Source organism: Trachurus trachurus (assembly GCF_905171665.1).
Source record: "Trachurus trachurus genome assembly, chromosome: 7".
NCBI classification, from domain to species: Eukaryota; Metazoa; Chordata; class Actinopteri; order Carangiformes; family Carangidae; genus Trachurus; species Trachurus trachurus.
In genome coordinates, this window is record NC_139901.1 from 18,617,560 (window position 1) to 18,639,300 (window position 21,741).

Below are 21,741 nucleotides of genomic sequence, written 5' to 3' on the forward strand. Positions count from 1 at the left end.
AGGCTACACCCTAACGATTAAGAACTAGATGGTAACATCACCTAGCCTTATTCTCTGCGGCTATCATGTCTAAAAACTCAGATAAGAAAAATAGTCATGAGATCCCATCACCTCAATTGCTCGTGTTTATGTGCGGTTGGAAATCGAGGCTCCCAACAACAGCTAGTTAGTTAGCCGTGTTTTCCTGGACTGAAATCTGTTGAGCTCCACTTTGAACGACATGACTGACTCAAAAGGTCAGAGGGCGTGTCACTGACTTGAGAACAGTTTCGCTTAACTGATTTAACACGCGGTGGCCCATTCACATTGCTTTCCACGCTGCCCCTCTTTTCCTTCACGTTTCACAACCACCTGTATTGACTACTCGTCCTAACTTGACTCGTCCTCAGCGGGCTAAACATTACCGACCGCATTCGAACGCAGCACGGTTGTATTTGAAACGCAGCGTGTATGAGTTCGACAAACGGAGACGTTAGTAACGTTGTTTATCAACTTTTTTTCTTTTCTTTTTTCTAAATCCACTTTGGTAGTTTTTTGTTTTGTTTTTAAGCGGCCCAGTACTGCTCACCACTCACCTACAGACACCTCCACCACGGCCCGAGTCCATCCTCCATGTGTTTTGAGCACCCGCCATCCCCCCTGTCTAAATAGTTAACAGCCGGTTGCTTTTTTACCAATTAACTTAGCAACGAACCAATAGAAACGTGACGTTGACGTTTGTACGTTACGTTTTCCCCAAATTCCCATCTATCCATTAGTGCGAACTCCCACCAAGCAGGCACAACACAGGGTGTTTTATCATGTGGGAAATGATTGGGAAACCTGCAGTCATTTGTGTTCAGACATATTATTTGCCCCATATTAATAAACGTGGAGAAAATCAGAGTTTCTAATAAAGTTTATAAGTGAATTGTAACTAAACTAGACCTGCAGATTGGTTACACGAAATCTCAAGTCTCATGTGTTTTTGTGAGCAAATGTCAATCCATCACTTACACAAGCATAGAGGTAGCTTACATCAACTTTTGTTTTGTGTACTATCTCATTTTATCCCTCCACATCAGCCAACAAAAATCAAATCTGAAATGTGTATCAAAAAAGCAGGAATTAAGGCCCCCCCACAAAAAAAGTAATAAAAAAATGTCAGAATTAGATGAGACAGTGGAATAATGTCACAGATCATACATTAGAGGTAGATAGGGATCAAGACAGAATAAGAGCACAAGAGGAGACGTTTGAGGGTGGAGTCTGCGAGCACCACCCCTGACACACTGAAGTCCATTCAGAAAAAAAGTACAGTGAAAAAAGTAAATCCTACAGAAATGTGGGGGGAAAAGGAAATTTGTGAATGGTGGCTACAGTATTGTAAGGCTGTTACACTTTGTGCTTCTCCTAAGTAGACAAATCAGACTGAACACAGACAGGGTAGTGATCTGGGTTTCGTGGTTATATCTAAGGTGGACACAGAAATGACTCATGATAATAGAATGTTGAATGTTGATTTCAGATCAGTTTTGCCAATAATGATATCATGGTACAGTATGCTGGTTTTAGGTCAAGCCTGCTGAGGCGTTAAATTCAAGTTCTTCATCAAGGAAAATGTGTTGGTATGTTCAATAATATATTTGGTACAACCTAAACTAAATAGGCAGGCATGTAATATGAAAGAACACATATACGTAATACATAAAACAAGATAGTAATTCATGTTTTACCCTAACAAGTATGATCAACAATTACAAATAATTAGTAACATAATTACAAAGAATAAACTAAGAAAAACCTTAAAATGGCAAGTTCATGATAATTTGCAGATTAAAAAAGAAAGAAAAAAAAAAAAAAAACATGCTGTCCCTTGTACTTCAATGGGTCATGTGTTTATAGTGTCAACTTCAGAAGCAAAATCTATGCAGCATAGTCCATTAGTTACCACTTGGGTAGATGGCTTTAAGACAGAACCTAAATAACTTGAATCTCCACATTTATTGAAAAATGGAAATGGTATTGCACAGACAGCTGCATTGAGAGAGCTCTACACTGCTGGAGCCAGCCCAGTTTGTGTTCTATAAACCAAATGGCAAAGAAAGCGGTCATTGATTATGATGATGATGATGATGATGATGATTATGATGATTACGATGTGATGATGATAACAAAGATGTAAACAAACCCCAATTTGTGCATCTTCAGCTTCACCCAAAGAGAACAATCACTCGACCAGAGACGTTGGCATTATTAGAAACTCTTGCAAAGTACAAACTGACAGCTCAACTCAGCTATGCCATTGGTGTAAGAACAAGAAATGCTTTCCCTTTACAGCAAAACACAGAGGCGAGGTGAGTGAGGAGAAGCTCTCTAGATGCTGCTCTGGGGTCAGCTTTGCTATTAGGATGAAATAGGAGCAGCCTCGCTGAGAAAACATATCATTCTCTCTGTTAAGTGACCGTTGTGGGAAACTCAAACTTGCAGCAAATGATTCCAGATGCTCACGCACACACACACACACACACACACACAAGCAGGCGCGCGTACACATACACACTCACACTGTGCTGAAGGTAATTCTGCCATTATGAAGACTTTGCTGATTGTGTTAGCCCTACCATCACAACTTTGCTTCATCTGCACATGTTAAAATCCATGCCCAAATGTGGAACAGTGCTTGTACTGAATGCAGTGTATTATAATAAACGTAAATTAAGTCTGTAACAGTATTGCTAGGAGCAGTCTGTGCTGAAGAACACTAATACATGTCTTTGTAGATCTCCTGTAGTAGAGGGTGGAGCGAGGTCTCAGACTCAGTCTTTTTAATCTTTTGGACAAGCTGAGCGTTCTCAGTAACCAGCTGACGGAGGTCGGCCATCTTCTGCAGCAGCTTTGGGAAGAGGTAGACAGAGTCAGAGTGGTTTGCTTGGAGGTGAAGGTCCAGGGCCTGTAGGATGTTGTCCTGACTCTGCTCCACCTGCTTCACGTTCATTAGCCCGGGACGATCTGGGATAACAAGATGGGAGCAAAGTACAGCTTGTCATGAGATACAACTTTCAAATGCACTGGGTTTCTGCAGGTTCAACAAGTTCAATTAAAGATTTTTAACAACCTTTCTAATACCACAGAGGCCAATTTAATATCTATTTCATGACCACACTGTAGCAACCACAGCATCAAAGAATGATGGAAAACCAGAGTGTTATGTGAGGACAATAAACCACACTTGAACTTTTTCAGTACTTACTATCAGTATGTAATAAAAATTCTTCATGATAAGATTAAATTAATTAATGCAACCAGGAAACAGCACAAGGAGCATAAAATGCATGAAGGGGTAAACACAACAAACAGCTTCCAAACAGTGACACTACTACCTACAGCAGTGGCAGTTGAAGCCATAGATCTGATGACACTGATGAGCAAACCACAAAAAACACCTGAATAGCTTCCTGTGTGTACAACCCACTGTCAATGGCACGAGTAAAACTTGACTTCTGACCAGATTTAATCAGATAACATACCATTTTATAACTTACAGTACAACAGTCTGTTCATCAAATCAAATCAAATAAATAGTCTAGTAAATATGGTTTTAGTAGCTTCTAATGCCTTTTTGGGGGGAACTGAAAAAGGTTTCAAGACTGTACATAACAAGCATCCTCGTGCTAAACAACACAACTGTGCTCACCTCCACAGAGAATAATGGCAGCAACAAACAGGGCCAGGTCACTGTCATCCAGCTCCAGAGCATTAAACTTGACAGCAAACTCAAACTTGGGCTCCATGATCTCGCTGAAGGGCTTTCTTAAGCTGCGCAGGAACTCCCTGGTAACAAAGCCTTTACCATTGGCCACCAAGAGTCCATCTTTGTTCATGAGAGACGGCAGCATGGCAAAAATAGCCTCGTGAACACCGTATTTCAGCAAAGTCACCTGCAGGGAGTAACGGGACAACTGCACATTAGTATCTTCCTCAAGGGTCACATACAAATCACAGCACAATGAGGAGACTGGGACTCACCTGGTCATTAAGGTAGAGGTCCACAAACCCTGGAATGCTCTTGGCAAACTCTGTGAGCTCTCGCACGGTCTCCACTGTGGTGCACTGACAGCGGTAGAACACATGGACCCCGATCTCCTTGGTCAGGGGCGCACCTGGAAGCAACTGGCTCCACACCAGACCGCTTTCTGCCTTCCAGAGTGTGTCCACGTCGTAGATCACAAATGGCTAAGAGGGAAACACAAACATAACAATAATGTCTGACGTTAGAGCTTTGTGTGTTTTTATATCAGCAAAACCAGGCTGGCAAAGCGCAGGTAGGTTGTTGGTGAGTACAACGTACCGAGGTGGAGCTTGTTTTGCCTGTCAGGATGCTGCGGGCCCTCTTCTTGGTCATACTGAGGTTCTTCAGGTAGGCTGTGTTGACTTGTTTGGCCAAAGTCTTTAGGTCGGAGCCACCTGGTTTGCCAATGTTCAGTTCCTCTGCAAGCAGGCCTGCCACCAGCTTCTTCCTCTCTGCCTCAGGCATACGTCCATATCGGATCGCTAAGCAAACACACACATGCTGGTTTTACTTTGAGCTGATGTTCCAGGAGTTTCCTAACCTGAATCGTTATCTCCATTGAATTCTTGAAACTCGAGATCTGTCAGCTTACAGGTTGCAACAACATATTTCACTTTGTCAGTGCAAATCGATTACAACTTACCACCTGCTATGCCTGAAAACGTGTTCTACCCTTCACCCTCAGCACCAAATTATGTAAAAAGGTTCCAAAGGAGCTTAGAAAGGATTTGAAATAAATGAACAGATTTGTTGCTCACTTCAGGTTTGATAAAACTCCTCTAAGCACAAACCATATCAGTTCATAACTTTTCCATTGAAAAAGTAGCTTTCGTCTTTCTTTCATTCATTCTGACAAACATGTGAACTTTTCATTCACAACATCTCAGATCTTAAATACAAACATGGAACATTTTTTGTGGAGTGTACTAATACTGATAAACTTTGTGTTATCAACCATATTTGAAATGGAACTAAAAAGGCGTCTCTATCATAATCTAATTTCTATGTATAGCTGAATTTCACGTACTGACTACTCTCTGATTACTTATCTTAGAAAATAAGAAACTCCCCCAAAGGCCTCAGGGTCACTGTGCAACATAAAATGTTTTCATCAGGTTTGATAAAACTCCTCTAAGCCCAAACCATATCAGTTCATAACTTTTCCATTCAAAAAATAGCTTTCGTCTTTCTTTCATTCATTCTTTGTCTCTTTTTTTCCTCTCACCATCATGGGACATTCCCAAAGACAGGCACTTCTGGAAGCGACAGTATTGGCACTTGTTACGATTCTTCTTCTGAATCTTGCAGGAGCGCTCACAACGCTCATATTCCAGTTTCATCCGCACGGTTCGCCGGAAAAAGCCCTGAGAAAGAAACGGCACAACCGGTTCAGCAACTCATCATGGAAAATACAAAACTACCACTATCAAGCTTCATAATCTTACTAAGCCGTTCTGATGTGATGCACAAACTGTGTTACCTTGCAACCCTCACAGGCGTGCACACCATAGTGGAAGCCTGAAGCCTTGTCCCCACAGACCTTACACTCCACACTGATCCCAGCCCCTGCGCTGTCTTCACGGCCAAGACGCAGCTGCTCTGACAACGAAGGCGATGAGGTATGGGACAGGTCTGCATAAAAATAAGAGATGAATATGAAGGCTCAACAATCATCCGTCTTGGTTCACTTCAAGGCATGCGATTTTACAAACACATACGTCTTACCTGTGTAGCTAGACGCAGCACTGCTGTTTTTCTTGCTGTGATTGTTCTCCTCCTGATCCAGACCCTCTTTCTCTCTTTTCTTCTGGTCCCCTTTCAGGCCTTTAGAGACAGGCACTGCCTCCTTCTCCTCCCTGTCCTCCTCATCCTCACTTTCTCTGGCCTTCAACTCCTGTAAGTCTGTCAGCTCCGACACACTCGTCCCCCCACAGCTGTCCGAACCTCCAGACTCTGCCTCTGGTGATGTCCACCTGACATCAGCAGTGTCCTGGGGTGATTTGGGCTCACAGTAGCCGTTCACACTGTCGTGCTGCTTTGTAGCAGTTTGCTGAAACCCTTCCATGGTTCCTGTTGAAGCTGACTCAGCGGTGCCCCTCCTGTCACGTTGCCATCTTAACTCCACTAAGAAAGAACAGATTAAATTGTTTTACCATGCAATATTGAATTAGGAATGGACATGTAATACATGCCTTACATGAGTAAGCAAGAATGAACAACACTTAACTGGTCCAAAAATCCACATACAATCTAAAGCACTGTTACAGCTTGCATGTGAGTGGTGAACAGCCCAATTCCAGTGATCAGTCTCTAGCCAAACTGAGCAAAACCGTCTAATTCCCTGGTTTTCATATAAGTAAATGGGGGCAAGATAATGCGCACGTTTACTAATCCATTTGTTGGACAGTCTGTTTATTAGATGTCCTTTCCCTGGTTAGTCCAATACAACTGGTTGTGTTTGAGAAAGGAGAAAATCCCTAATAGTAATAAGCTTATGATATACACACCATACTTGGATTACAAATAAGGCAAGCTGTACAGACAAGCAGGGGATCCCAGACCACAAAGAGCCCTCAACAAGGGCAAACTTGCACGTTGGATTAATGTGGGTGGAGGATATTGCATTACATCTTTAGCTACCATAATATATTATTTTATACACTGATCCTAGTGTTATATATCACTATGTAGTAGATTTTCTGCAATATCAACAGAGCAAGCATTGCCTAGTTTTATAAATGTTACCACCTAAGTCAAAACCAGTCATCTCAAGGTACTTCATTACACTGTATGTAAAAATCATATAAAAATCAACTTTGAAGAAGAAAAAAAAACAGGCCTGTCCACTGATATGAATTATGTCTGTGATGTCTCTCAGGTTTTTTGTTCTAAATGTGATTGTTGTAAATCAACGACTGTGTATTCATATGTAACAGAGAACTGACAGTTCACTTTAAGCCAGGTCTCTCTTGCAAAAGAGATAATGCATCTCAAGAGACTTTCTGGAGTTACAAACCCAGCGTATATCTTTGTTTCATCACATAGTTTCTGGTCAGAATATGTGTCCGCGAGGCTAAAAGCAAACTTGAAACAAAAAAAAAACACACACTGGCCAGGACACAAATAAAAACCACCCTTCTACAATGACACAATGCCCAGGGCACATAATATCCCTGCCCCAACCACTGATTCACTCTGTCATTACTGAATCTTAAACATTTCAGTCTGTTCTCCACTATCTTCAAAAGTAAACTTTGTCTCTTTTGCAGCTTGCAGACATCTGTATTATTGTTTGCCTCAGCTCCGTGGTAGGGTGCACAGTGTACTTGGTGGGTGTTTTAAGGGGACAGTGTGCATGCACTATGTACACACTGGGCAGTGTTGATCGCTGGAGGAGGCGGTGGGGAGGGGGGGGTGAGCTTTGGGGGTGGGGGTTACATTTTTGCCCCGGGGCCCCCTAGTGGATTAATCCGCCCGTGAATGTAGCTGTGCCTTGACAAACACCCACAGCGTCTGCAGTTATTAGACATTTATATTAATACATTTCAAAATAAACACTGTGGCAACAACACGGCAAAAGACTGACAAAGTCTAAACTCTGCTCTCACGACATTTCGTTGAGAAAAGAAAGGAAAAAAAAGAAAAGAAAACCCCACCTGAGGTTAGGACTGTTAAGACTTGTCATGCAGGAGACAACCTGTCACACTGGTTCTCAGAAATATCTGCTAATGTTTCTGTGAACTGAACCACAAACTACCAGTGGACCCAGGCGACAGAGACAATTAAAGGACCGTGAAGTTAAAGACATGGCTACCCGTCAAACTTTTTTTTTAATATATATATATATATATATATATATATATACTTCCAGATGAAACAGTGTGAAACGTGTAACCGAGCGGTGTTAGCCTGTCAGTGGCCGTCGACGGACCCGCTGCTACGGCTAACTGGGCTAACTGGGCTAGTTAGCTGCTAACCTTGACTGTTGACTACCACTAGCCGTTAGCCGCTAGCTGTGGCTGACCCACATTCCCCTGTGTGTGTGTGTCTCTGTGTGTGTCTGTGTGCCTTCAATAAACCTTAGCTTACCTCTCCCAATACTGCTGCTGGTTCACGATTTTTTTTTTTTTACTTTACGGAAAAAGTACGAACGGGCTGAACCGGAGCAGGCAGTGGAAACAGGTCCCGGTCCCGGTCCAGTATCGGTCGGTCGGTTGTTGACAAGTTGTTGTGTGAAGTGAAGTGAAGTGAAGTCCCCAGCAGCAGCAGCAGCGGCGGCGGCAGCAGAGGCAGGAGGAGTGAGTGAGCTAGCAGCAGGAGCTAACACCAGACTGCTAACATAAACTTAGACCGAGTCAGGCCTAGTTCGTGCAGCGGCCGGGCTGACACATCCCGCTGAGCTCCGGACAACTACAGAGGCAGTGTGGACACTTCTCGCCGGAGACCGTGTCACATCCAGACCGGCATGGTGAACTCATAATCCGACTCTCCGACTCTCTCTCCTGGCTCCTAGCTTCGCTTCACTTTGCTCTGCTGTGCTTTGCTTTGCTTTGCCTCACTGCCCCCTCTCCTCCTCCTCGTCACATGCCAGGACACAGCACCCCCACCCCCCCTTACACACACACGCACACACTGACTGAAACCCGCACAGAGCTCACTGTCTGAGGAGTCAAGGTCTCTCTTAATATATCATGTTGTTTTTCAGGATGTCAGGATGTTTTTCTTTTGCAAACCAAACCAAAATTCACCAAAGCTTTAAAGTTGTTTGTACTGATCATTGACATCACATGTACCTATATATCATCAAGTGTAATAATAGTATAAAAATCTGTGGCCCATATAAAACAATCTATTATAATTCCAATACACTTTAACACCCCTCCACACTTTGCACCACTTAAATACACAGTTAGACAGACATGTTGTATAATGCATGGTTGTTGTTGTGCATTTATTGTTCCTTTACACACACATATCTATTTTTTTTACTTGCTTGTTTATGTTTACTAATCTTTGTTCAGATTTGTTGTCCTTGTGTTGCTGTTGTTGGTACTGTGTGTGAGGACACCAAGAAACCAAGAGTTGAATTCTCTGTAAGTGCAAATATGCATATTTAGATTTAGCTCTGAAGTAGCCTACACGACCACTGGCACACACAGACACACGCACTGTCTCAACTTCCCCTTATATTACACGCATGCAATCACTGCTGAATAACACATTTCAAAAGTTGTGCACAGATGAATTCTCAACATGTATCAATATTTCCATTATAATAGAATTTTAATGTTTAGTTTGCACTGAGAGATGTTAAAATATTACAGAATTTTACACCATATCACGGCCACTTACTCCATTATAAATGTATAATTTAATTAATAAGTACAGAATAGTATCTACAAAAAAAAAAATTGCGCAAGCATATTTTATAGCAGAACTCAGGATTGCATTAAAGTATACAAAATGACCACTCAGTGTATCACATGTTCAACGTTCACATCGTCAATACATCTTGGGCTTGGACAAATGTAGACGTCCATACTACTGACTATTACTGCCACTATGAAGGAAATGATTTTAAGATACATTCATTTACATTAATAGCTAAGATTAATTTAATGAATACATTACTTGTAGGTTCATACTTAACAATATGAAATTAAGATTCAGCCAAACTATTTAACTATTTTTAACACATTGCACTGACAAACATGTGTTTAGTTGGTTCAATATGTATGTCAAGATGTTGACGTTGGCAAGAACTTTTCATTCACAACATCTCAGATCGCAAATACAAACATGGGACATTTGTTGTGGAGTGTACTAATACTGATAAACTTCCTAGGTGTCATCAACCGTATTTGAAATGGAACTAAAAATGTGTCTCTATCATAATCTAATTTATAGCTGAATTTCACATTCTGACTACTCACTGATTACTTATCTTAGAAAATAAGAAACTCCCCCAAAGGCCTCAGGGTCACTGTATAACATAAAAATATGTTTAACTGTAAGTAAATTGGCTGTAAATAGTATTTACCACAGTTTTTGGTGGGGTCTGTTTATGAGTTTTATTGGTTATGATAGCAAACCCAAATTAACGGCTGAGATCTGAGAACATTGCAACATCCCTATAAATAGATCTAATGAGCAACAAGCAGCTGCTGTTATGACCCGATCTTGTTGGAGAGAACTCCAGTGCCTTTATTATTCTATGTCCCTTATTCCCAAATACATTTTATGTTTTAACTAGATTATCACAAATCAAATCAGGGACCATAAATGATTCCAGCTTAGACATAATTTATGCACTGAACAGAGACGGTCCAGTGGGGGCTCAGCAGCTCATTTTTAGGACCAGTGGGTTAAATCTTGCCATGATATTCACAATTAAAACTTACAAAAAGAAAAGGTATGCATTATAAAATCACATCAATTTGAAATTACTGTTACACCAAAAATATAATTTCCTTAAGACACAAGAAAGTTCACAGCTACTTGATGTTAAATTTAGTTTTTCTCTGACAATAAAGTTGAGTTTAAAGTTGTGTAGGATATGTCCTTTAGCTGTCAAGTTATTTCTAACATGATATTGTTTTAAAAAGAAACACAGGTCAAGTTTTTTAGTAGCTTAAATCACTTATTTACTGCTTATCAACCATAAGTATAAATTGTCTCTACAATACACCAATGTTAATACTATATATTTATTCATTGCTTGATATGTTTACCTTGTTTGCAAATTGTCAGAAATTTACTTAGTAAGATTTAACAGTAAACCAAAAGGAAAAAGTGTTTATTAATACTGAGAGATAGGGCACACAAAAAAACTTTTACAGATGCTAAACATCTTTTTAGCCTCATGTAGTTTGCGCAGTTTGTCAGGTGATGTCTCTGTTCACTCAAACTGAGCTGCAGGTTTTAATCTGTGGGAGGAGTCAAATTAGTCAGCGCTGACACATTTCAACTTTGAATAAATGAGGTAGACTCAAATTCAAACTAAAGCGGACGTGCGGTTTGCAACTTCAGCGTTGTTGGCCTCAACTTCTTCCACCATGTGCGGTCTCTGGAATTTGTGTCACAGCAATTTTATAACTCATTTGCTCCATGAGCAAAAATATAAATATAATTTTGCATGTCATTCAACACAGTAAAGGTGAGAGCAGAAATATGTTCATGGCATTAATTCACTCTTTTATTTACAATTACGTTAAATGACAGTAGAAACAGGAAGTGCACCGAGTCTCTCTCTCCCCACCCCTCCCTCTCGCTTTCTCTCTCTTGTCTCTTGTCTTTCTCTTTCCTGTTTATGAGTAGTCATACTTTTACACTGAAATTGAAGTAAACTTTAATACTGATCCAACCTTTTAAAACCTATCAAACAGCAAAGCTGCACCCCACAACAACACAAAATATATAAAACTGAAACATAATTTTTTCTCTATATTACAGAGTTACGCAAAAGAGCTTCCATTGTGTTTGTAGCTATTACTCTTTACATGAATTGACCTTTTACTTTCAGCTTCATTGCAGTTCGTTCACTTTGCACTGAAACATTAGGCCTCACACCGGTTGCAGTCAAAGCGTTAGTTGAGCTATGAACAGTGCAAAAGCAACTTCTATACTAACAGATATGCTGTGTGTGAAATGAGGTCAGTAAATTCAACGTTGAATTAAAGAAGTTGGTAGTACTGTAAATTCAGTTTTAAGTGTAGATGTCCCACTGTTCACATATTAGACGGTCACCTCTGGCTCTGACCTGGTCGGCCCTTCTGACTCATGTTTTTTAGGGGATGTCCATGTCTCCATTAGACGCATGGGAGTGACGCTTCTCTAAATCACATCCAGCTCTGTTGTCAACATTTTCTTTGCTCTCCTCATCCCGATCCTCTGATCCTGATTGCCTTCTGAGACGCAGCCCAGGATCCCTCTGCGTCGGGATCTGGAAGGAGGAGAAAGAGCTTCCCAACGACGGTCTCTTCTCTGAAAATGGGGATAGTAAAGACACAATACATCAGAAAATAATGTCGATGTTTGTGGCAGACAGTTTGCACAGAACTGAAGAAGGCGTCAAAAACTGAAGAATAAGAGTTATATGTAATTTGCATTTGCAGTAGTATAAAAAGGGAAGGAGACGGGGAGTAATCACAAACAATCTCTAAGAAAAAGGGCACAAACTCATCTTTACTAGAATCTACTTGTTAAATGTCAACTCAACCTAATGACATTTTACACTGGAATTTGGTAACCTTCAGTTCATTCATGAATGATTAAATGGTTGATGCTGTCATTAATTCTGTTATAAAACAGAATTTTGACCTTTCTATACATGGTGAGTTTGTCTATCCTACACTATATGAAATTAAAATCCTAAATTCAGGTTTGTCATCATGTTGCAGTCAGATGAGACACGTACCGCCCGGTCCGATCGGCCGCATCAGTCTGTTCATTTGGACGTTCCAGTGTTTAACGTTGGTGCTCGCTTGGCGAAGTTTCCTCTGCGCAGCCTGTCAGAGAAAAAGAGCTCCTGATTAAAACTGCATGATGAATAAAGAAACGGATGCAGAAACATATCAGCAGTTTCTTAAATGCATTAAAATTCAAATATAGAAATACAGCTAAAAATCTATTTCAATTCAATGTTTTCAGAATAAAGTATACTTTTTATAGGTACACTTAAATCCACTGCAGGTGGAAAATGGTAAAGGTTCAAATGACATAAAACCAACATGAATACAAAATGTACATTTTAACAAATCTGATGCATACTTAAAAAAAAGTATTTGTTTTATTTATTTATTTATTTATTTATTTATTTTTAAGTATTTGTCTCTGACCCATAAATAAAAATCACCCAGGTGACGATGAATTAATATCAGAGTTCTTCTATATGCAACAAAACACACCCTGTGTTGGTGATGTTATTGTTATTGAAGTCTACAAAGGACCGAGGAGTAAACCTACGGTATTTAGATAATTAAAAAGAAAAATTCTGTGAAAGAGAACTTGATAATAACTGAAGTTCTGCTTGGAATTTGAAACCACTGACTTATTTTGCATGACAGGACATAACAGCTTTGGGTTTAATTCATGTCTGTGTCAAGCTGCATGGTGCATATGGTGTGTTGTCCTGTCTGCAGCCACATGCTGTAAATATCTACCTTATAGATAAGATTTTAAAACACAGCGTTATGCAGCTAAAACTAAAAACACACATGAACCGTCTTCAAATGAAAGCAAATTAAGCAAAGAGCGATACACGAAGATAAGCAAATCACACCAGATCTACAACAAGCAACAACTTAACATTGCCTCAAGACACAAATAACTTGGATATAACCGACATGTCTGAGGGTTTTTGGTTCTTACCACAACATCCTGGTCAACCCTGTGTCGGTTGGCGCGGACCTCCTCCAGCTGCCTCTGCGCCTCATCTAGGGATCGAGACTTGGCCTCCATTTCCTGCTTGAGCTCCTGCTTCTCCCTCTGTGTCTTCAGGATGTACTCCTCTTGTTCCTCCTGCAGGGACATGAGTGCCTTCATCTTCTCCTCCTCCTCAGCCAGCAACCTGGACACAACATGACAAAACATAGATATTTTTTGAAGAATCTTCAATTGACACCAAACTGTTTATAAAACATTTTAGGGTTGCAATGGGTCTGGAGTAATGTGTTTGCAGAGTTACATAACCTATTTGTCAGAATTTTCTTCTAAATTAAATGGTTGAAAGAACCTTAAAAGAGCAAAACGAGAGATCCGGCTGATGTACGTTTAACAACTTCCTCTGTCGGCAGATCAACTTCCTCAGGAACATAACGCAACATGAGCTCCTCTCAGCAGCTGAGCTCAGTGTCTGCCAGCTGCACACAGCAGCACCTCCCTGTTTACATGCATCATTGTTTGCAGCTAGAAACCTGGACAAATAACTTCTTATCGCGCTGTGAAAGTGTTTGTAGGTCTCTGATTGTGTCCTGGATGAAGATAAGTGGCAGCACTTTACCCGGCTTGAGTGTAGCGGAACTCCTCCTCATCCAGCCTGGCTTTGATCTCCTGCTGCAGCGCCTCCTCCAAACGCTTCTGCATCTCCTCCAGTTCCTGGATCCTCTTTCTCTGCCTCTCTGCTTCCTCCTCTTTCAGAGCCATCTCTGCCTGCATGCTGACCCGAGCCTTGAGACACAACAGCAAGAAGTGAAGAGATGAACAGTCACACATTTCTGCCTCTCAATTTGAACTCCCCTTTGCCGCCACACTCACCTCCTCAGCCTCTCGCAGCTGGATCTCCAGGGCCTGCTGGAGCTGCTCGTGCTGCTGGCGCCTCCTCTGCTCGTCCTGCTCCAGAAGGGTCTGGGCCTGCTTCTGCGCCTCCTTCAGGAGCTCCAGCTCTGCCAGCTTACGCTCCCGTTCCTCCTGGAGGGCTCGCAGCCGCTGCAGCTCCTCCTCCTTGGCCTGTCGTCTCTTCTCCCGCTGCTCCCGCTGCTCACGTCGCTTCAGCTTCAGGTCTTTGTGGAGGGACGTTTTCCCCTCCACGTGCAGCCTGATAGCTGTTTGAATCGCTGAGGAGGAGATCGTGTTTAATGTGTCGATGTCAAAATTAAGCTTTTGAGACTGATCAGTGATTAATGTCGGTGAATGTGAGTCTCCTCTGACCTGCGGTCCACTCCTGTCTCTGTTTGGTGTCTGAGGCGCTCATTTCATACGTCTTGGAGAGGGTTTTAAGACAAAACATGCACCTCTTCCCATCTCGGTCTGGGAGCACCTGTTCAACAGGGGCAACACTCTCCGGATCAATAAATATCCCTTCATCATGTAATATACAGTGGTGAGGAGAAAAAAGAAACAGTGAACTCACTGGGAAAAGGACGTTTTTGATCCATTTTGAACGACCAAACAATATTTGATCATCGTCTACTTCCTATAATAAAGCATGGTTTTAGAATGGTTGTTTGTTTTCACATGCTGCTGTGTTTAGTGTTCTTGAGGGGAAAAGTCAAAACCTGACCAGTTGTGTGTTTGCAACATGCTCAGTGTGGTAACATGTGGCATCAGTGGGCTAAGTAACTGGCTCAGGCAACACATCGAAAGCCACCTAAACACCCCAAGGAACAATCACTGTCATCCAACTCAGGTCACGTTCACATTCATAGTGAGGATGTCAGACTGGTCCTCAGCTCAGTTCACTTCAGCTCTGACAGGGTTGTGAGGAAAAACATGATGTGATTGTTGCACTGTGAAAGAAACAACTCTCAGTTTCGTACTTCTGTGCTGTTCCTAGACCTTTTTTGAGTTACAACACCTACATACAGTATGCGACCTGTGAGCATCTGGCTTAGGGACTGTGTGAAAATGAGTGCTGTTCAGAAAAGTGGGGAGTGTGTTTTTTTTCTTCTTTTTTTCTTTTTGCTGAGGAGTGAGTGGTGCATCATTTGTTTTTAGCATTTTTCTTCTCCATTTATTCTGGATTAGAGCCAAAAGTAGAACAAGATTGAAGTAGGGATGGGCGATATATCGAATATTCTTGCACACGAGATGTAACAAATGACCGTAACGCTTCCATCGAGTACAAATCCTCACCAAATCTTAAGCCGTCAATATGTAATTAGCCCTGAAGTTGGATCTTCTCTGCCCTCTCTCACAGCAGTCTGCCCAGGCCTGCTCCCCCGCACCCACAGAAAATTTGTCTATGTGCAATAGTGATTTTGTATCAGAAGCCAGCAACAGTGTGGAGAGAAGTTAGCATGCTGAGAGCGAGTACATGCTGGGAACTCAGACGACTGACCGGAAAAACACGCGTGCTACGTCATGTTTGCATGGCTCCCAGTTGTAAAAGTAGTAGTAGGTAGTTGGAGCGGATTGAGGTCCGGCTGCGTTGACAAAAAATGGGCCGCACCGGAGTACGATTGTAGCCGCTTGGTGCAGCCATTTTGGTGCGCTGTTGTGTTGTCACTGATCCATTATGTGTGATGCACTCAGGCTCAATCAACTGGACCAACTTTAACACTGCCAACAACCTGTGTCACAGGTGCCTGGTCCAAAAACATCGACAGCACTCCCCTTATGGTTGCACATGTGTCCAGGTTATGTTTTATTTGAATATTTTGGGAGCATGATTCGAGTCTTTAAAGGGATAGTTCAACATTTTGGCAAATTGGCCCATTGCCATAATAGCTATAGTCATAGCAGTAGGTTCGTTACCTTTATTTGTCGGTGTAAGCTATTTTTAGAACGGAGGAGCGGAGCGGCAGGCTGTTCAGAGCTACACTATGGAGGCTAATGGAATTTCTTGGTTTCCCTCATCAAACTCATCAAATACAAAATCCCAAAACTCCAAAACGCTTTCGTGGACAAGTTATGACCTGCACATTCACCACGCTATGAGATAATAATGGAACGTTACGAAACGGAGCCGTTTTCGAGGTAAATACAGAGTCTGCTTGCTGAAAAACTGTCCCTGAACGCAACGCGCATCAGCGGTTTTGCATGAATTTACCTCTAAAACAACTCTGTCTCGTAACGTTGTGTTATTATCTCATAGCGTGGTGATTGTGCAGCTCACAACTTGTCCACGAAAGCGTTTTGGAGTTTTGGGATTTTGTATTTGATGAGTTTGATGAGGGAAACCAAGAAATTCCATTAGCCTCCATAGTGTAGCTCTGAACAGCCTGCCGCTCCGCTCCTCCGTTCTAAAAATAGCTTACACCGACAAATAAAGGTAACGAACCTACTGCTATGACTATAGGGATTATGGCAATGGGCCAATTTGCCAAAATGTTGAACTATCCCTTTAAGAGAAAAACGTTTCTATCACTTCACAGGGGAAACCATCGAATATAAAAACAAATTTCCTTTAACCATCTTGTGACCTTTTTTACTTCGTCTTGCAACACCTTGGGGAAGTCCCCACCCCCACGTTGGGAACTGCTACCAAACAAAGTAAATAAGCAAATTTCTTCTCTGGAGAAACTGACAGAGATTTCATTGTTGTTAAAAGCCACGGGTTGTTCCAGTGTCAAGTGTTTAGCTTTGGAAGATGATCATCTCCAGTTGCTTACCTCCACACAGCAGTTTCCATCCAGAGCTATGTTGCCCTGGCACTCCTTGCGGTCCTCCCCGGTATAGTAGGACAAGTTGCTTGGCCTTAAGGTGAACCAGCGCTCCTTCCAGTTTCTCCTAAGCTGGCCTTTTTTCCACAGATAACCCTGCACGCACCCAATCCAACACATACAGACACTGTCACCACCAAATGTTGGAAACCAAAACACAGACTTCTGGTGGCAGAAGGTCTCCTACCTCTTTGAGGACATCTCCAACTATCTCCCTGTACACTTCCTCTATGGCCATGCTGACTGTGCTTTTATCAATTCCTCTGGTTATCTTTCCCGAGTTCATCATCTCCAGAAAAACCCAAACAGTTATGCCACTCTGCTGCACTGAGTCTTGGGAGAAGAAATCCTCTAATTCAACACCGTTGAACTCAATACTCATACCCATGCATATCTTCTTGAGGAGGTACTCCACCTAAAGATGAAAAGAAACCAAACGTCTTTAGAGTGAGAAATAATATGATTCATTTCAGTTACCTATGTCTGCTACATTATCATCAAGTGAGGAAGTAAGTTTTTTTCCCTTCACTTCAAGTTGCATTACACAAAAATGGTTTGATAGGTGATAAAATCAGACAACTCTGGTTTTAAGTTCCTTTTACTTGTCTTTTTCTTTACACACCCAATTAAGACCACATTCAGAAATGTTGTCCTTTGTCTAAAGTGTCAATTCTTGATGTTGTTTCTCAATCAAATCCACTTTAGTAACAGTATTCACAACACTGTGGTACCTATTGCACCACAGACTTTTTGTAATGGTCAATGTGTGAGCCCAAAATACAAAAATAAAACTGGATAATGTTTTCTCAGCATGATAGAAACTACTCTGCCCTTGAAATTTAGGGCTTTCTCTTGGCAGCAGCTGTGAAAAACACTTGACAGGAAACCAAAACGAGAGTTTGCAAGTGAGAAACAAGCCCACACCGCTGCACACAAAGAGCACCATGTTCCAGAGTGGCAAGAAACAAAGTTTCAGCTGGGGTGTACTTAGAGATTGTAAAAGATCCAACAGCATTTTTAGGTCACAGATTACTGACTACAGTCTTAGATTTGTCCTCAACAACAGAGCACAGAGACTTGAAACATTCATGCGGCTAAATTTAGAAACAAGCAGCCATGATCAACTCTGACTTTGAAATGTTTCTATAATCTTACAATAGGATTTGTTTTTTTCCAGTCCAATCATTTTTTGCATAACAAGCTATACTTCATATTCTAAGTAAAATATATCTACTTTATCAGAAATCTGCTTTGCTCCGTGGTTGTAACTATAGTGAGTGAGTGTGAAAAAGGTTGTCTAAATCTAAATATACTGTAGTTGAACATACCTCATCAGGGACCATGACCAGAGGGTATTTGTCCTCAGACAGAAAATTAAAAAGACACCAGAGCCGAAAAGCGTCTGTCTCTGGCAGAACTGTGCTGCTGTTTTTGTCAGTGCGGTAGTTTTTCTTTGCTGTAAGAGTCCAACAGAGCTCGTCCACGTTTTCCTTATTAAAAGAGCCTTCCACAACCTACAACAACAAAACACAGAGGCTGAAAAAAAACTCTAGCAACATCTTTCTACTTCAGAACATTTGAAACAATAACAAGAGCATATAGTTGTGTTTTAATCACCTTATCCAGGATATATTTGTTGAGATAGGGCATATAACCCTGACTGGACACCGGGCCATCATCATCATCCCTGAAGTGCTCCTCTAACGCGACTGGGTCATGTGGGATAGAGAGGACCGTGCACAGGTTGTGGGACAACACCTGAAAAATCACAGCAGATGGGACAAACATCATTAAAAATATACTAAACCTGACCGCAGAACACAGATCAATCAAATTAGCTATAATACCATAATGGGTTGTTACTCCAATGCAAATAACCTAGTTGTTTTGAATCTCTTTCTGTTGCACGCAACAGATTATTTTCTAAAAATAATTTTGCACATTTTTTAGTGTGACATCATAAAAATTAAACTGAACTGAAACTGAACTGTGTTTTCAGATACAATATTTAAAGTAGTATTTTTAAAAAGCCAGTCAATCAATCAAAGTATTTGTCAAACAGCTTTCACGCAGGTTAGTGCAGATCAAAGAGCTTTATGGGAGTCAGAAGAACAAGACATTTGTTCAAACAATATTGATCACAGATGAATAAATGGGTAAACAAATGAGAAAAGTTTTTTTTTTTAATTATAAATTAATATAATGTGTAAGATGAAAGATGAAAATCAAATATCCATAAGACAAAAAAAGTCAGATTAGATTATAAACTTCAAGTAAAAACATAAATATTATCAGTGGAAAGTGCTACTTGTGTGTCAGAATGTATTTCATCCAATAAAACCGTAACCTTTTGCCTTTTACTTGAACATTTCTTTAACGTTCTCTGTGTGTTGCTTATTATCAGACAATCACTCTCCGTGAGTTGAGCCATAACCACATCCTGTCTCTTGTCTCCAGAACACTACAACATCTGTAAGTTTTGAGGCCACAGTATGCAAACGGCTGCCTTCTGCGAGCATGTCTTAAGAGCATGGCGCCTGTACACAGGCTGCATGCATGAGGGGGATAAGCCCAGTCATGAGGCTGACTCGCTGTGAGCCAGGCAACACATCGCAGGAACGTGGAGGTGCAGGCTGGAAATGGAGTCTGATCCACACCACGACTAAGTGACATAATGATGAGATCAACAAGAACAAGGCTGCTTCATTGAAGCCTTGTGGCAAGAGACAACAATCGCCAACATGTTTCCACTTTGCCCCTGCACAAACTGTGACAATGTCCTTTTGACGCACATGGGCTCATGTTGTGAACATACTCTATTCAACAGGCTGTTCTCGGGGCAGGTCCAGTGCCAGAGGACCCTTTGCACTACATGCTGGTACGTCGAGGCCCAGAGTATGCACAGCTTGGAGATGAGGGCCACCATTCATATACAGACTGAGAGCAAACTGTTACTCTGGTGCTCTTGCCAGACAGAGGTGCATATTGTACCCTGCTTCAGCAGTGAAAGCATTTTACTCATAATATAGGGAACAAATTCACACAGGAACCACAGAGGATGATAAGAGCATCAGATTGTCTACACGCTTATTTCCCACAACACAGAACAGAATCAAATATGGCAAAGACTTATGAATTTGTCACATTTAGTTTGCTGAACACTTCATATTATTTCAATCGCATCCTCCCCAGAGCGAGCCCACGTGATGGAGCACAAACTGACATAGGAAATGAGGCAGTAGAGTAAAATAGTGAATTCTCAGGCTTAAAAAACTTAACTAAAGTCCCACCTTCCAGGTAGAGGACCCACCACTCACCTTCAGCTGAGACTTGGACACCTTACCACTCTTCTCCAGATCCAGGGCTGTGAAGCCGTACCAAATGGATTTGAGCAGCTCAGATCGCAGATCCATTTCTGCAACAGCGTTACACTTCTTCTACGTCTCTTCTTCTTCCCTCTGCTGTTGACATGGGCCCCTGGGTGACAGGCAGACACCCACACAGTGTTGCTGCTGTTAGACAGGCATGAGGTTATACTAGTCTGCTGACAGCGACACCTGCTGGACGTTTACAGTCACTGTGAGTGAGTGAGTGGGAGTGCCCTATTTGTTTATATGCTATGGTCCTGTAAGCAGCTCAGATCCCTTTGACTACAAAAATACACATTTACAATCCTGCAATCAAATGGCTGGAGTCAGAGCCTCTTGAACAATTATGTTAATATAAAATAAGTATCTGATGAATAGATAAGTCAATTGACTGAATCATCAACATTGTAGTTTTCCACATAAAAACACCCAACAACCTGTTGTTTCTACACCTGCAGTGCGAGATTTGTGTCTTTCCTCTTTTACTTCACTGTATATCAGTTAATTCATTACTTTATAGACCAAACAACTACCTTCTGAGCTATCAAACTGTTAATTCTATTATTTCTGTTATTCAGTTAATGTGATTGTTGTATTAAAGTTGTAGGCCGCGTTAGAAGTAGCTAGATCTAGCCTAATTTTGACTCAACTCAACTCAACTTTATTTATAGAGCCCTTTAAAACAACCACAGCTGAAACAAAGTGCTGTACATAATGCAACATATGGAAATAAAATAATTAAACTGATAGGGGAAAGGAGGGGGAAGTTCAGGATAGGGGCAAGTGGAGCCACCCCTTAGGAAACCATAAGAAAAATTGTGCATGTGACCAAATATTTAGGCATCTGTAAGAACCACATGGGTAAAGTGGTTAGACATTTATGTCCAAAAAAACATCAAACACAACACAAAAGTGAATTTGGTCTATCGTGCTTAGATCAAAAGAGATAAATATACATTTGTTTTTATAGCCTACATGAGTTGTGGTATCTGTGAGCTTGAGCTACAACATGAGGTAGTACCTAAACCTAGCATGAAAGTGGGTCAACTTACCCTGCTCCTATGCTCCACTTACCCCATAACGGTTGTGCCACGATACCACTTTTTTTTTTATTATTATATTATCAAAACTGTTATATTTACACTAATCTGGTTTGTTTGTAGGGGTGCAACGTCCTGAAATATATGCAGACATATTAGTTAGCAACAAAACTATAATTGTC

At 41.3% G+C, this 21,741-nt stretch overlaps 2 protein-coding genes across 2 annotated transcripts; both read right to left on the minus strand.

Moving 5' to 3' along the window:
- Window positions 1-880: 880 nt before the first annotated feature.
- ppardb (peroxisome proliferator-activated receptor delta b) lies at window positions 881-8,610 on the minus strand. The gene is made up of 8 exons (XM_083975954.1): window positions 8,141-8,610; window positions 5,777-6,175; window positions 5,532-5,683; window positions 5,277-5,415; window positions 4,331-4,533; window positions 4,009-4,215; window positions 3,677-3,920; window positions 881-2,991 (listed from the first exon to the last, which is right to left on the minus strand). The coding sequence occupies exons 2-8, from the start codon at window positions 6,114-6,116 to the stop codon at window positions 2,744-2,746; spliced, it is 1,533 nt and encodes a 510-aa protein (XP_083832080.1). The 5' UTR covers window positions 6,117-6,175; window positions 8,141-8,610; the 3' UTR covers window positions 881-2,743.
- Window positions 8,611-10,441: 1,831 nt separating this feature from the next.
- LOC310988449 (differentially expressed in FDCP 6 homolog) lies at window positions 10,442-20,642 on the minus strand. Its single transcript, XM_083975042.1, has 11 exons — window positions 20,469-20,642; window positions 18,769-18,909; window positions 18,480-18,665; window positions 17,339-17,566; window positions 17,101-17,247; window positions 14,699-14,807; window positions 14,306-14,604; window positions 14,052-14,218; window positions 13,421-13,619; window positions 12,468-12,558; window positions 10,442-12,034 (listed from the first exon to the last, which is right to left on the minus strand). The coding sequence occupies exons 1-11, from the start codon at window positions 20,562-20,564 to the stop codon at window positions 11,838-11,840; spliced, it is 1,860 nt and encodes a 619-aa protein (XP_083831168.1). The 5' UTR covers window positions 20,565-20,642; the 3' UTR covers window positions 10,442-11,837.
- Between the last annotated feature and the right edge of the window lie 1,099 nt (window positions 20,643-21,741).